The sequence below is a fragment of the Doryrhamphus excisus genome, chromosome 12 (genome assembly GCF_030265055.1).
Source record: "Doryrhamphus excisus isolate RoL2022-K1 chromosome 12, RoL_Dexc_1.0, whole genome shotgun sequence".
In the NCBI taxonomy this organism is placed as follows: domain Eukaryota; kingdom Metazoa; phylum Chordata; class Actinopteri; order Syngnathiformes; family Syngnathidae; genus Doryrhamphus; species Doryrhamphus excisus.
Window position 1 is genome coordinate 11181277 of NC_080477.1, and position 13305 is coordinate 11194581.

Consider the following 13305-nt stretch of genomic DNA (forward strand, 5'->3'; position numbering starts at 1 on the left):
ATATCTCCACGAAGGCTGAAATTGTAAAAAACAGAAAGAACATTGTTGTCACAATGTAGCCTCCGTGACAGCTTGTTTAGTTCAGCTTGCCTTAGTTACTGTTTCCATGCCCTTATTTTGAAGCCACTTCCTGTGTTCTCCTTTCTGTTTGTTCCCACCCTTACTTGTTTCACGCACCTGCTTCTAATTTTCTGTTCCCTATTTAATTCAGGTGTGCGCTTCTCCCGTTGTTGGTTCATTGTCTATCATTTGTTTGATTTGACCTGTTGTTGTTATCCTGCTGCTGCCAAGCAAATTATTACGAAAGAAAATACTTTTTATCTGCATTTTGGTCCTGCTCTCTGCATCCTGCTGTGCCTCACTGTTTAGATATTTAAACAATTTAAATACGACAATTTAAAATACTTCATACTGATATTTTGTACAGGGTCAGGCAAAATGATCTGACACATTTGTAGCTTAAATGAATGGCAAATAAAGTCAAGAAACAAAATAGTGATTTTATTTTCGAAAAGTATATATAATGCCATTCTATTTCATTATGTTTTAAAAATTAAATCAGTTCTGGCGGTGCGTGGTCGGCCAGTTGATTTCCGTTTCAATGCAGATCCAGTAGCTCTGAAGTTGGTAACCCATAACAAGATGGTGTTTCGAGCTGGGATCATGTCTACCAAGATTGAAGTGCAAACGGAACACTCGTTGTGTTGCAGTTACAGATCCGTTTGTTTTGATAAACGTTTCCACAATGAAAGCGCGATGCTCACCAGTCCAACTCATGGCAGCAACTGAAAAAGAAACGAAAAACAATGGCATTATAAAGAAACAAAGCAACATGGCATTATATGAAAAAAATTGCATTATATGTACTTTTGAAAATGAACACACTTTTTTGCTTCTTTACTTTATTTGCCTTTTATTTAATCTACAAATGTGTAAGATAATTTTGCCCAACCCTGTATTTTAGGAATATAAATGATTCAATTTTTATAGTTTTTTTGTGTTTTAAATCTAGGAAACCAATGTCTTGGGATTTAAGGGACCACGTAAAATGAGTGTCATCATCCCTGGAATGAATATGGACCACGAGAGAGTGTCAATTCGGCCACGAAATGTATGTTCTTTGATATCCGTATAAAACAGTCATTAGCATTACTTTTGATCTGAACATTTAAATGATATCGTTCTTCTGTGCTTTCATTGTATTCTAGGACCATGAGTCATTGTTGGCAAGGTGGCAGAACAAGAACACAGAGAGTGTGATTGAACTTCATAACAAAACTCCAGTGTGGAATGACGATACACAATCATATGTGCTCAACTTCCATGGCAGAGTCACTCAGGCCTCTGTCAAGAATTTCCAAATCATTCACGACAATGACCGTGAGTTTCATATTAAGTACCTGGGCCAGAATTCTTTTGGCAGACACTGTAAGGGCCTATACTTTTTTATATTGTATATCTTTCATAATGAGTGGCTACTTGGGCTGAATGCAATTGCATCAAAGACTGCTATCCTCACTGGAAATGATAAACAATGCATGTTCTCATGTTCTACTAAATTAGAAAGGAATGGAATAAGAGGATTAGTTCTGAACTGGCTCAAAAGCTACTTAGCTAACAGGAAGCAATACGTAAAGCTAGGAGAACACACATCTGCACGTTTATATATTCCGTGTGGAGTACCCCAGGGGTCAATACTGGGACCAAAACTGTTCAACGTGTACATCAATGACATCTCCAAAGTCACGAAAAACTTAAAGCTGGTATTATTTGCGTATGATACCACTGCTTTTTGTTCCGAAGGTAGCACAGAAGAAATCATTAGAAAGGTCGGAGAAGAAATGGTCATATTAAAAAGATGATTTGACAATAATAGATTGTCCTTGAACTTAAGTAAAACTAAAAGCAACAGAAAGGACACGTACCAGCAAAATACAAATAGACGGTGTAGACATTGAAAGGGTGAAGGAAAATACATTTCTGGGGATCACAATAGATGAAAATATGAGCTGGAAACCTCATATTACAAATATATAAACATAAGGTGGCAAGAAACATTTCAATATTGAACAAAGCAAAATTTCAAATCAGAAATCACTCCACACTCTTTATTGCACTCTGGTTCTACCATATCTAACTTACTGTGTGGAATGTCATATAATTATTGATTATATTATACATATATTATTTGAATATGTCATTATATGGTCATATCACCTCGTACTTTGGTATGTGTCAAATAAATAAATAAATAAAAATAACCTAAAAATTAGATCAGAAAGGCAGGAAGTGAACAAATGTAACAGTTACTGATTGTAAAAGTACCAGATGGAGGGGTAGGATTTAATAAGCTTTGCTTCTTCCTACTCCTTTTGGACATGTGGAACTGTGAACTGATTATGTGATGCGTTCAATTGTAATCTGATGCATGGTCAAATGAAATTAAACCATTACCATTACCATATTACCTTCATTCATATGATGATTATTATTATTTCTGTCACACTTTCATGCAGCTGACTACATTGTGATGCAGTTTGGCCGCGTGGCAGAGGACGTCTTTACCATGGACTATAACTACCCAATGTGTGCCCTTCAAGCCTTCGCCATAGCCCTCTCCAGCTTTGACAGCAAGTTAGCCTGTGAATAAGACAGCAGCCTTCAGTGAGCTTCAGTGGCCAAATGCTCCGTGTGCTGTCTCATCAAGGGCTGTTCACGTATCCCCAGGGCTGTTCTGAGATCTCCTTAACACTTTGGAAATCCTGCATATCCCAAAATGCTTTGTGGGCTCCAAGTTCTGTGTGTGTGTGTGCGTGTGTGTGTGAAGGTGCAGGATGGATACTCTGTGAAAGACATCAAGCACAAAGAGTTGTCATCTTTTAAAATTAAATACATGAAAAAACATTTTGGAGTGTACTGGAACTCCAAAGAACCACTGTTCATTTATGTATGTGCTAGCAAAAGGTGTTTAACTTTTTTTTTCTGTACCTAATAATAGTATATTTGTATGTTTTATGGCTCCATTTTATGTCACCACAATAACCCAAGGTAAAAAAAAAACACTTCCTGAAGCATGAATACTTCTTACACACGTCCTAAGTTCAAAATAACATGCATGTGAAAGGCTATTTATTTTGTTATTTATGTATTTATTACATGTTGACTTTTGTTCTTTGGACAGTATTGGCTCTGCCGAGCTGCAAGCACATCAAGGTCAAAGTATCCACACTACACTACTGGACACAAGCAGGGCGAAGGCATGTTACACTCTGCTGTGTACCGTACAATATTGTGTCACTGGGTCACATATGTGAATGTAAAGAAATATTGGTGCACTTTAATTTCAAGCCAGTAGTGGATGACATATAGCTGTACATGGTTTCTTGTGCCTTTTCAACACTAACTGCAGTGTTACGCTTTGGCTGTAAAAAAGAGCTGAGCCTGTTGCTATTGGGTATTTCTCTGTCAATAATCAGATAAGACAGGAGCTTATGTCGAATAAACACAAAAATAAGCATCATATCCACATGAATACGGTATTATTTTTTTGCTAAGGGATGAGAACACATTGCATTACATTCTGCTGTAACATCTAACTGCTGATGTTTCTTATTTGGAAATGTGAATTTCATCTATTTGCATCTTTGAACTATTTTTATACTCTCATGTGCTTAGTAAATTACTCTTCTGAAGAGAGATTTACTGCAGATATGAACCCCCCCACCCCCGCACACACACTTTTAACTTGGTGACATCCTTTCTCCAATTCAGTATATGACAACATTTTGTACCGTACTTCATGACCATCAAAAAAATGCTGACTGACGGCAAAGAACAATCTCTGATACCGCAATTGTTGTGGATCATGAGGAAATCTTTATCAGATGTGCTATTCTTGTACTTAACTGTGTTCAATTAACTATTTTGGATTTCTATTTGAAAACTGTTGATACTCTTTGCTGTGAAGTCTGCTTTTTTTGTTATGTGTTGAAGATCCCATGCTTCTTTCACTTTTTTGTTTTTAGTGCTGACGTTGTGATGTACACTAAATGGTGTTATGTGATGATATAGACACTTTTTTGATTATGACATCAATAAAAAAGTTTAGTAAGTTTACGTTTGTGGTCACATCTGTCAAGTAAGGGGGATGTGGATTAAAGGAAGCACACAAAGGTGTCCCCATTTTGGAGTTCACACCACAACCCCAAATGCATCCCTTGCTACTCTGGAGACCAGAAGGACAAAGATCAGTGTGCTGCTTCCTTCAATACTATCCAGCATCTGCAAGAGTTTGCAATGTATAAAACCAGAAGAGATCAGACATGGGCCATATTGGAGTGGCAAGTGACTGGAAGTCGATGGCAGATTTGAACCAAATCCACAGAGATTGCCACAACAAACCTCAGAACAAACCTTTCTCTCTGGTTCTCCACACCTGACACTTTTTATATCACAGAGCTCAAAGTCCCCTGGGCTGATGCTGTGGAGAAGGCCTTTCATCGCAAGAACATTAAAGAAGACCTATTATGCTTTTAGAATGATTCTTATGTTAAACAATGCCACAATTTCAGATAATGAGGTTTGCACATTTTGGAAGTGAGCCCTGAAAGAATTTTGGGATGGCTCAAAACACATCCAAATTGTGGTGTTACAGAGGGGCAGACTTCCTGATATGTTTTATAGTTGGGAAGCACTTTGGGCATGCGACCAATCACAGTGTAGTGGGCATGCCCATAAGCGGAAATTAAAACAGACCGTTTTGGTAGGAAGCACAAATCAAAGAAAATACAACTGGAATAAGTGCAGATTCTGGAAGATCTAAAACGTTTTCTGTGTGGGTTATTGTGTATAGCTGCTCTATAGGAGTGCACAACTCAATACAAAGGGTCGAAAAATTAGCATAATAGGTCCCCTTTAAGTACACAGAGCTGGCAACCGATACAGGAGAACATGGATGGAGAGTCATGGTTTGCCTTGTAGAAGTTGGCTGCAGATGCTTCGTGGGCAAGTCTGACCATCAGGCTCCTTAATGATTTAGGAAGCTCTCTCAAACGCAGCAGAAGAAGCTAGTAGCTCTGGGTGATGAAGCGAGACATCTCCCGGGCCCCAAAGGGCAGACGGGGGCACACCTGGTCGATGAGCCCCTATGGAGGTGTTGTAGGCCGATCATCAAAACATCAATGAAGCTTGTAACATACCCCCACCCTCCAAGGCACCACAGTTTAGAGACCACCACGCCTCAGGTATTCATGTTCATTCAGGGGATTGTTTGACCTTGTCTTAAAACAGTTTACTAGTTTTATTTCAGCCAAAGCCACCGTTACCTCGGACGGACATTGTTTATACCGCCACCTTTAAAGGTCCTGACTTTTCTAACAGCCCTTCATCATCACTTGTTTCTCCTCAGAGCTGTTTCAGTCAAAGACCATTAGTGCCAGTGTTGACAAGATTATCAGTAGCCGGGGGCTCCTCCAGGAGTGGGGAATGACATGTTCCTCACAGCAGCTTTTAATAAGGGCAGCTTTTTCCATGGGTTCCGACAAAACAAAACAGTTTCAAGGGGATTTCTTGAAGCAACTGACTCTAATCTGGAGTCATGCAGCAACAACGTGTTGCATTTACATGTGGTACCATTGTGGTTTCAATTCAATGTGAAGTCTGTGGACTACAATAAGTTAGTAAGAAAGGCAAGCTATTGACTGAGTCTACACAACATAGGGACCATATTACAATTGTTGGAGAAGAAATTCTCTGCAACCTAATTAAGGCCTCCAAGACCACTTTTCATCTCCCCAAGCGTATTCGTTAATCTCCACTTATGAGAAGGAGTAAAACTCATTCACTAGTAAAAGTTAACATTAATTCATTCATTTTCTACCGCTTTTGCTCACGAGGGTCACGGGGGGTGCTGGAGCCTATCCCAGCTGTCTTCAGGCGAGAGGCAGGGTACACCCTGGAGTGGTCGCCAGCCAATCACAGGGCACATAGTATAGACAAACAACCATTCACACTCACATTCATACCTATGGACAATTTGGAGTCGCCAATTAACCTAGCATGTTTTTGGAATGTGGGAGGAAACCGGAGTACCCGGAGAAAAACCACGCATGCACGGGGAGAACATGCAAACTCCACACAGATATGGCCGAGGGTGGAATTGAACCCTGGTCTCCTAGCTGTGAGGTCTGCACGCTAAAAAGTTAACATCATGTATTGTAAAATTGGTCAGACAGAATAAAATCACAAAAATACAGGATCCTGGGCTAAGTTTCTCTTCCAATGTCCGCCTGCATAAGAAGGAAAGTCAGCCCCGATTCTTGCATCCCAGAGCTTTTTGTAGATCTCCTTAGATGGGGTGGAGTTGGGGGTATGTGTGTGGGGGATGGACCAGGATCCCGTTCCCTGGACCAGATACTTCCTCCTTCACCCCATTATCTTCATTGCCTCCTGAGTAAATAACCGTAAATACCTAAGACCTTCCTGGCCTTTTGGTTCTCCCCCAATGAGCTCTGCAAAGATAATAAGAAGAAACACAACACAGGATGTTGTGCCCTGACCATCTGTTAACTGACCCATAACTAGCACTGGTCACAGTTTAACTTGATACTCATCTACCCTACATAAAAGACAATTGTTTAAAAAACTAAATTAAGATTAAGATTAAGATATGTTTTATTCGTCCCTGAGTGGGGAAATTTGTATTGCACAGCAGCAAGAGTACAGAATCAATTAAGCAGTACAAAAATACACAATATAGAAAAATAAACAATATAAACAACCCAAGTATTAACAAAATCAACAGTTTTTCCCAGAGTTATATACAATACAGTATGTGGATAATATGAAACGAGATGAGATATATGACCAGTTTATACACTGAGATCTTGTTAGAGAGTTAATATGAGGCAAATTAAATTAAATTAGACTACACAATGCAAAAAAAAAAGCATGATGAGGCCAATATTTTATTGAAGATGTACATGCAAGCTTTCCAACCACCATATTGAACATAGCCCAACCTGGTCACAATGTCAAAAAAACAAACAAAAAAAAAACACAGAAATATATACAGTTATAAAATAAATATTTACATCCAAAAAGTGAGTACACCATAGGAACAACTTATTATATAAGTGGCCCAGTTTCCCAAGGGAAGAGATTCTGCTCTGCTTCTGAGTGAACCACAGCTCCCCATTACTGGTAGCACACATGCAGCCCCAGATTATGACGCCACCATCATAATGCTTGACTGTATAGGTGAGACACGCTTATCTTGGTACTGTTGACAGCTATTTAGACAGACATACATCTACACTGCTTTATCACATACTACAGTATTAATTGGCCCTGTACCCTAGAAACCGCCCATGAATGATACGGGAAAAGGTCGAAATGATACCGTGTCAAAGCCCAGGGCAGTGATACTGATAAAATATAGAGTTTAACCATGTCCAGTATCAGCCCCCGTAGCTGTCCACTCAGAGCGGGCTGCTCTGGTATCGTGCCCGTGAAACAACCAATCAGAGAACAGAACACTATAAATATTCCTAGTGCTTCTCCAGTCACCAAAAAACCCAAACTTGATTAATGGAACTTTAATTGTCAGGCATGGATAAGATAAGACTGTTAATAAAATATTATTGTTGAAATATTTTTCCAATTACTGTGTTTACACTGTTGAGATATAATACATGTAATAAACTGAACATTTTCTGGAAACAAAATGGTCTTTTGATTAAATAGTACGTGATAATAAGCTCATGATTAAATAGTATCAGTATCTGGCACGCGGGGGCATGATACTGGGCCTGATACCAGACAAACCATGTGATAACCTATAAATACAACCTGTACACCGACTACTAGTATAGTATAGTTTCCTTTCTATAGTATTGTTCCTTGATAGGATTTACTGTCATAAAAATGGTTGCTAAAATGTGAGGGGGTCCACTTTTCGGAGATACTGTACATCCGGGTGTCAATGAGAAGTGAGTCTTGGTGATAGTATGTCCATGTATAAACATGGACATACTTTGTTGATATTTATTGAGGTATTTATTGTCAATACCTCAATAAATATTTCAAATATGTCCTTTACGTCTCTCTCCTGTTCCGCATCCTCAACCCACTGACTTCTTTGAGACTATCAATGTGGACGTTCATTTGACTCCCCACAGACACCAACGTGAACAAACCCTCTGCTAGTTCCTCCTCCGCTTCTTCCTCAGGGTTGGTACATCCTGCACTGCTAAACTGAAGACTCTCCGCCTCCGTTACTGGATCCTCCTCGTCCTCCTCCTCCTCTTCTTCCACCTCTGTTCCGTCATCTTCTTCATCCACATCCTCCTCCTTCTCTACTTCCTCTTCCTCTTCATAGGTGTCCTCTTTAGGGTAGTGAAAAACATCTTTGTGGTCGTTAAAGCTAATGTGCTTCTTGCCCGCATCGAGGCATTGGAGCTGGTTGCTGACTTCAAGACCTAATCGCTCCTGCTTTGGGTCTGAATCAGCCTGGCATACATGCGGACTCAACAAAAGTCTTTTCTCAGCCTCGGCTTCCTCCTCCTCCTCTTCCTCTTCCTCTTCTTCTTTCTCTGTATCATCCTCCACATCTTCAAGATCTTCATCTTCGTCCTCCTCATCTTCCTCATGTACTATGGAGAGCTTCCTTGCTACAATCTCTTCCTCCTCCTGCTCCATCCTCTCTGCCAGGGCCTCCGCTGTGGGCTGGTTGGTTCGCAACTCCGTGGCTACACTGTTCATTTCATATTTATAATCGGGTACATGGTACTCAGGGTATGTCTCCTCTGGGTAGCCTGGGAGGGAGTGGAACAAAAAAACAAATTGTAACATCAGCAGTCTTAAAAGGTTCCTTGCACTGTTAAAAAATTGTAAAATAAAAATAGGTATTTCGGCTGCACGGCGGTTGAGTGGTCAGCACGCAGACCTCACAGCTAGGAGACCCGAGATCAATCCCACCCTCGGCCATCTCTGTGTGGTTTCCTCCCACATTCCAAAAACATGCTAGGTTAATTGGCGACTCCAAATTGTCCATAGGTATGAATGTGAGTGTGAATGGTTGTTTGTCTATATGTGCCCTGTGATTGGCTGGCGACCAGTCCAGGGTGTACCCTGCTTGATCGGCTCCAGCAACCCCCCACGACCCTTGTGAGGAGAAGTGGTAGAAAATGAAAGAATGAAAAACAGTATTTATGTAACTATGTCTCCTTTAATACTTTCATAGTTGACAACATAATGTCATTGGATTTTTATTTGGGAATTTATTCACACCAACTGGTTTCACTTATTGAGAGTAAGGAAAACACTTACTTTATTTCACTCCTGTTAATAATTTTTGTAATGATTATTTTGTCATGACAAAATGTTTAAAATAAATATTGCACTTTTTACAATACACATTAGTTAGCAACATGCACACAATTGTACAGCAACACATCTAGTGGCGATGCTAATGCTAACCATCTTGGTGGTTGGATGTTTAAAACACACGACAAGATACGACACCATGATATGGACCAAACGGCATCTAACATTAAAAACAAGTGACAATAAGAAAGTTACTCACGATTATAGATGCACAAAGCTATTTATAGCATCAACCTGAAGTCCGTATGGATACAATAACTTTCTAAGCTAAGCGGCTAAGCGACACATTCAGGGGCCCGACCAGCGTAGTAATCCTGAGCCACATTTGCATACATTGCAACTTGAAAGAACCAAAACAAAACAGGTATCACCAAAGAGTCTATTGTACAGTATGTATTTTTTATGTTATTTCAGATACTATTAAGAAGGAGGTAGAAGTTATTTTAAACACTTTGGACACTTCATACTCAACAAACATGGCTTCAGGTCAAATATCTGAAGGGATACATGATTGCTAATCAAGACACCAGGAATGTACACAAATAAAGGATGTGTTTTATACATTACAAACTATTATATTAAAAAAAACTGACTACTAAAGAGTGTGTGAACGACCCTCTTTTTTTGTGGTTAATTTGCGTGTCACATATTTGTTGACATGTTTTTGTTTGGTGCCATGTTGTCTGGATCGCTGCTTAAAAAAAGCTACTTAAATCATCAAAATCTCAGATTGACTTGACTGTTGCCATCTTGATTTGTGACACTTTTGAAGTTTTTTTTTTGGTCATCATGATTATTGGACGGTTTGATAATATAGTAAATTATCATGAAAGTCTGTAGTTTGTTAATTACACATGGTTACACATGGTCTCCTTTAGATTAAGGTACATTTGTGGCTCTATATGACTTTGGATGAGAACTGCAGAACTGTTCAGGGTTGTCATAGCTGTCATCGTGACCTTGAACCTAACTTTTATGAGTGCATGTGCAAATCTCAACCCATCTATCACATTTTAGTGCTGATCTGTGAATGTGAAAGAGTGTAAAGTAAGTGACAAACTAACAAACATGAAACGAGGTTAAGAGAGGTGGCCATCTGCTTCACACAATCCGGCTGTGTGTGTGTGTGTGTGTGTGTGTGTGAGAGAGAGAGAGAGAGAGAGCGAGAGAGCGAGAGGACTGTACCTTCCCAATCAGCACCGTAAGGGACTTCCTCAGCCTCCATCTCTGGGGAGGCGCCCTCCACCCGACCTTCTTGCATGAGCTGTGTGATCTCTCTCAGCTGCCTGAGGAGCTTCTCTTCTTTCTTTGTTGGTGTTGCTTTACTTTTCCTTCGTCTGCCACAAGAGGGCAGCAGAGGTGCAAAACAAAGCCATCACTGAATGCATGCCACTTGCATTGTATGCTGGGTTTAATACTTGCAGTAATTAATTACAATTAAAGGAATATATTCTCATTTTACATATTACAACCTCAAAAACAACTGCATAGGAGAAATGCTGCATGCTTATAGGAGAAAATGGAGGGCTCCATCTTTAAAGATGGAATGAAAACATACATTTTTCTATGTCCCTGATTGAGTGATTGCAGCATTTCCCCGTGACATTTTTTTTATGGTGTATAAATCATTTCTGTATTTGGACGTTGCTGTTTGTTTGCCCGTATCAGCCACCTTACAACTCACCTCCCGGACGCATGACTGTTTCCTGCAACTATCCTCTCCATCATCCTTTCTGTCTGACGTAATCTTTCCTGCAGTCTGGCAAACTCTTCATGGTGTGCTTTAATGTTTGTTACATGGGGAAACAATATTGACATGTAATGTAACTTTAGAAACTTTCACTTTAGTACTTACTGATATTCCTCCCCACAGTGGTCATACTGTACTTTCCTGATTTAGCACTCTTGCCCTTGCAAGTCAACTGCCAACATAAAAACAATTAGAATTAAACACCCATCTCACCAATCAGGAATGACCTTTTTGGGGTAATGTTGGTATAATTACCTTGTAAATTATATAGAGGATGTAAAGAAGAATCCCAAATCCATATATGGGTATGACTTGGGCCATCAGGTTGTACTTTTTGCCACGCCCAGTGCCTTTGATTCTGGCACTGGCCTCCATGCTGTATGTCAGGGCGTGTAAAGGGTCCACAGCCCACTGCTCTGGGTCATCTGACAATACCTGATGCATCCCTGGGGGGTGGAACCCAGGGCCAACTACCAACGACAAAGAATGGTTGAAATTAGAGTACTGCACATATTCAAAAAATATTCCAAATAGAAAATGGCCTCTCTTAACTGATAACTAGTTATGTATAATGCTATTATTATGAACAATAATGATGGTTTGCATCACATGTATGCAGTATATAACAATAATAATTATGATAACTCATTGTGTGTATATATACAGTACTTGTTATAGTTATTGTAGAGTATGTTATTTGTAGAATTAATATTTAAAACTGAAAACATGTGAGCTTTCATGCCCATAAAAAAATATTACAGAATCTATTGAGTTTTATGTAACATCATGTTGCTCATTATGATGACCTAACTCATTCAACTGTGTCATGTAACAGCTGGCAGCAGCACTAATAACAACACTGAAGGTGGATGGAGGATGTTGTGATAAAATGTCCTTACCGTGCGGTTGCCCCATTTCCTGTTTGGCTCTGGGTAAAAACATCCTGGGCAAGAAGAGAGACACGCAGAGGACGGAACATGATATCAAAGTAACCTTCTGACAGGTAGTGATGGACATGTTGCCTCGCTGGACCGCCATGCATTGATTTCACTTGAACAGTATAGCCAATGTACGCAGCTGTCATCTCTCATCCGGTGACGTCCTGCTCAGATTAGAAGAGATTATATGAGCGGCCTTCAAAGGCTGTTTGGCATATTATTGACTAATCCCCAAAGAGGGACACTGCTGTCAATCTTGAAAGGGATGCTGCTCACATACAGCCTGGGATTTTTGATATAAAATCTGACAAAATGATCTTTTCATTAAAATTAAAAATGACTTTTACAAATTGTATGACAGCATTTAAGGTTACAATTTTTATTTCTCTTCAAATATATTAAATAGATGGCTGTTGTGTTGATATTTAAAGTTTTTTTTCACTACATATGAGATTGATTATGATTTTCAGTACAAGCACGAGAATATCCTTTAACTAGTGAATGCAGCACAGAAACTAGTGCTTCTCACATTCTACCAGCAGATGGCAGTGCAGACTCAGGTACAAACCAAAGTCATTCAGCGTAGCTATTGTTGCTGTTGTCACTTTTAGTAGGTTTATATGTATATTCAAAGCTAACAGAAGGCTACATTTTAAATGAAAAGTTAAACACAAATATGAACACGCTTTGGAAGTCACAGCTGACGCGAGTGCTAAATCCCATAACTCATTTACTCCTCATTGTGTGTAAATGATTGTTGTTTTGTCCAGTTAAGTGAAGTATTCCTAGTAGTGACAACTATACAGTGGTATGAAAAACTGTTTGCTTCCTTCCTGATTTCTTATTTTTTGTTACAGAGCATCCAACAAAGTTAAAGGCGATCTATTATACTTTTTCCACTTTTCTGACCTATAAATCTTGTGTTAGCGTGTTAAACGGTGCCAAAGTTTCAGCTTATGAGGTTTGCAATTTGGAAGTGAGCCCTGAAAGAAGTTTGGGATGGCTCAGTTTCAGAGACTTTTTTGTAACACCGACTCCCTGTGATGTCACAGTGAGGCGGATTTCCTTATATGGGCATGTCCGAGTACAAATTTTAGTCTTGGCCTCCCCCTGCTCTGCTATTTGTTGAAGATTTCACCCTGTTAGCATGGAGCGATCACTTCTGGGAATTATTTGAAGTGGTCTAAAGAGGCAAACATCAGGCAGAAGTGGTTGGAGTTTCAGATTCCCAAC

At 39.6% G+C, this 13305-nt stretch overlaps 2 protein-coding genes across 4 annotated transcripts in view; one reads left to right on the forward strand and one right to left on the reverse strand.

Moving 5' to 3' along the window:
- Nucleotides 1–4116, forward strand: part of tub (TUB bipartite transcription factor) — a 37515-nt gene extending 33399 nt beyond the window's left edge. For all 3 annotated transcript variants that reach the window (XM_058089270.1, XM_058089271.1, XM_058089272.1), the window contains exons 10-12: nucleotides 1013–1111; nucleotides 1209–1380; nucleotides 2517–4116. In XM_058089270.1, the coding sequence (XP_057945253.1) occupies nucleotides 1013–1111; nucleotides 1209–1380; nucleotides 2517–2650 (405 nt within the window). In that variant the 3' untranslated portion in view covers nucleotides 2651–4116. The remainder of the gene's footprint in view (nucleotides 1–1012; nucleotides 1112–1208; nucleotides 1381–2516) is intronic.
- A 2357-nt stretch (nucleotides 4117–6473) lies between these two features.
- On the reverse strand, nucleotides 6474–12228 carry ric3a (RIC3 acetylcholine receptor chaperone a). Its single transcript, XM_058089121.1, has 6 exons — nucleotides 12034–12228; nucleotides 11390–11604; nucleotides 11240–11306; nucleotides 11069–11165; nucleotides 10570–10721; nucleotides 6474–8813 (listed from the first exon to the last, which is right to left on the reverse strand). The coding sequence occupies exons 1-6, from the start codon at nucleotides 12170–12172 to the stop codon at nucleotides 8095–8097; spliced, it is 1389 nt and encodes a 462-aa protein (XP_057945104.1). The 5' UTR covers nucleotides 12173–12228; the 3' UTR covers nucleotides 6474–8094.
- Nucleotides 12229–13305: the final 1077 nt, after the last annotated feature.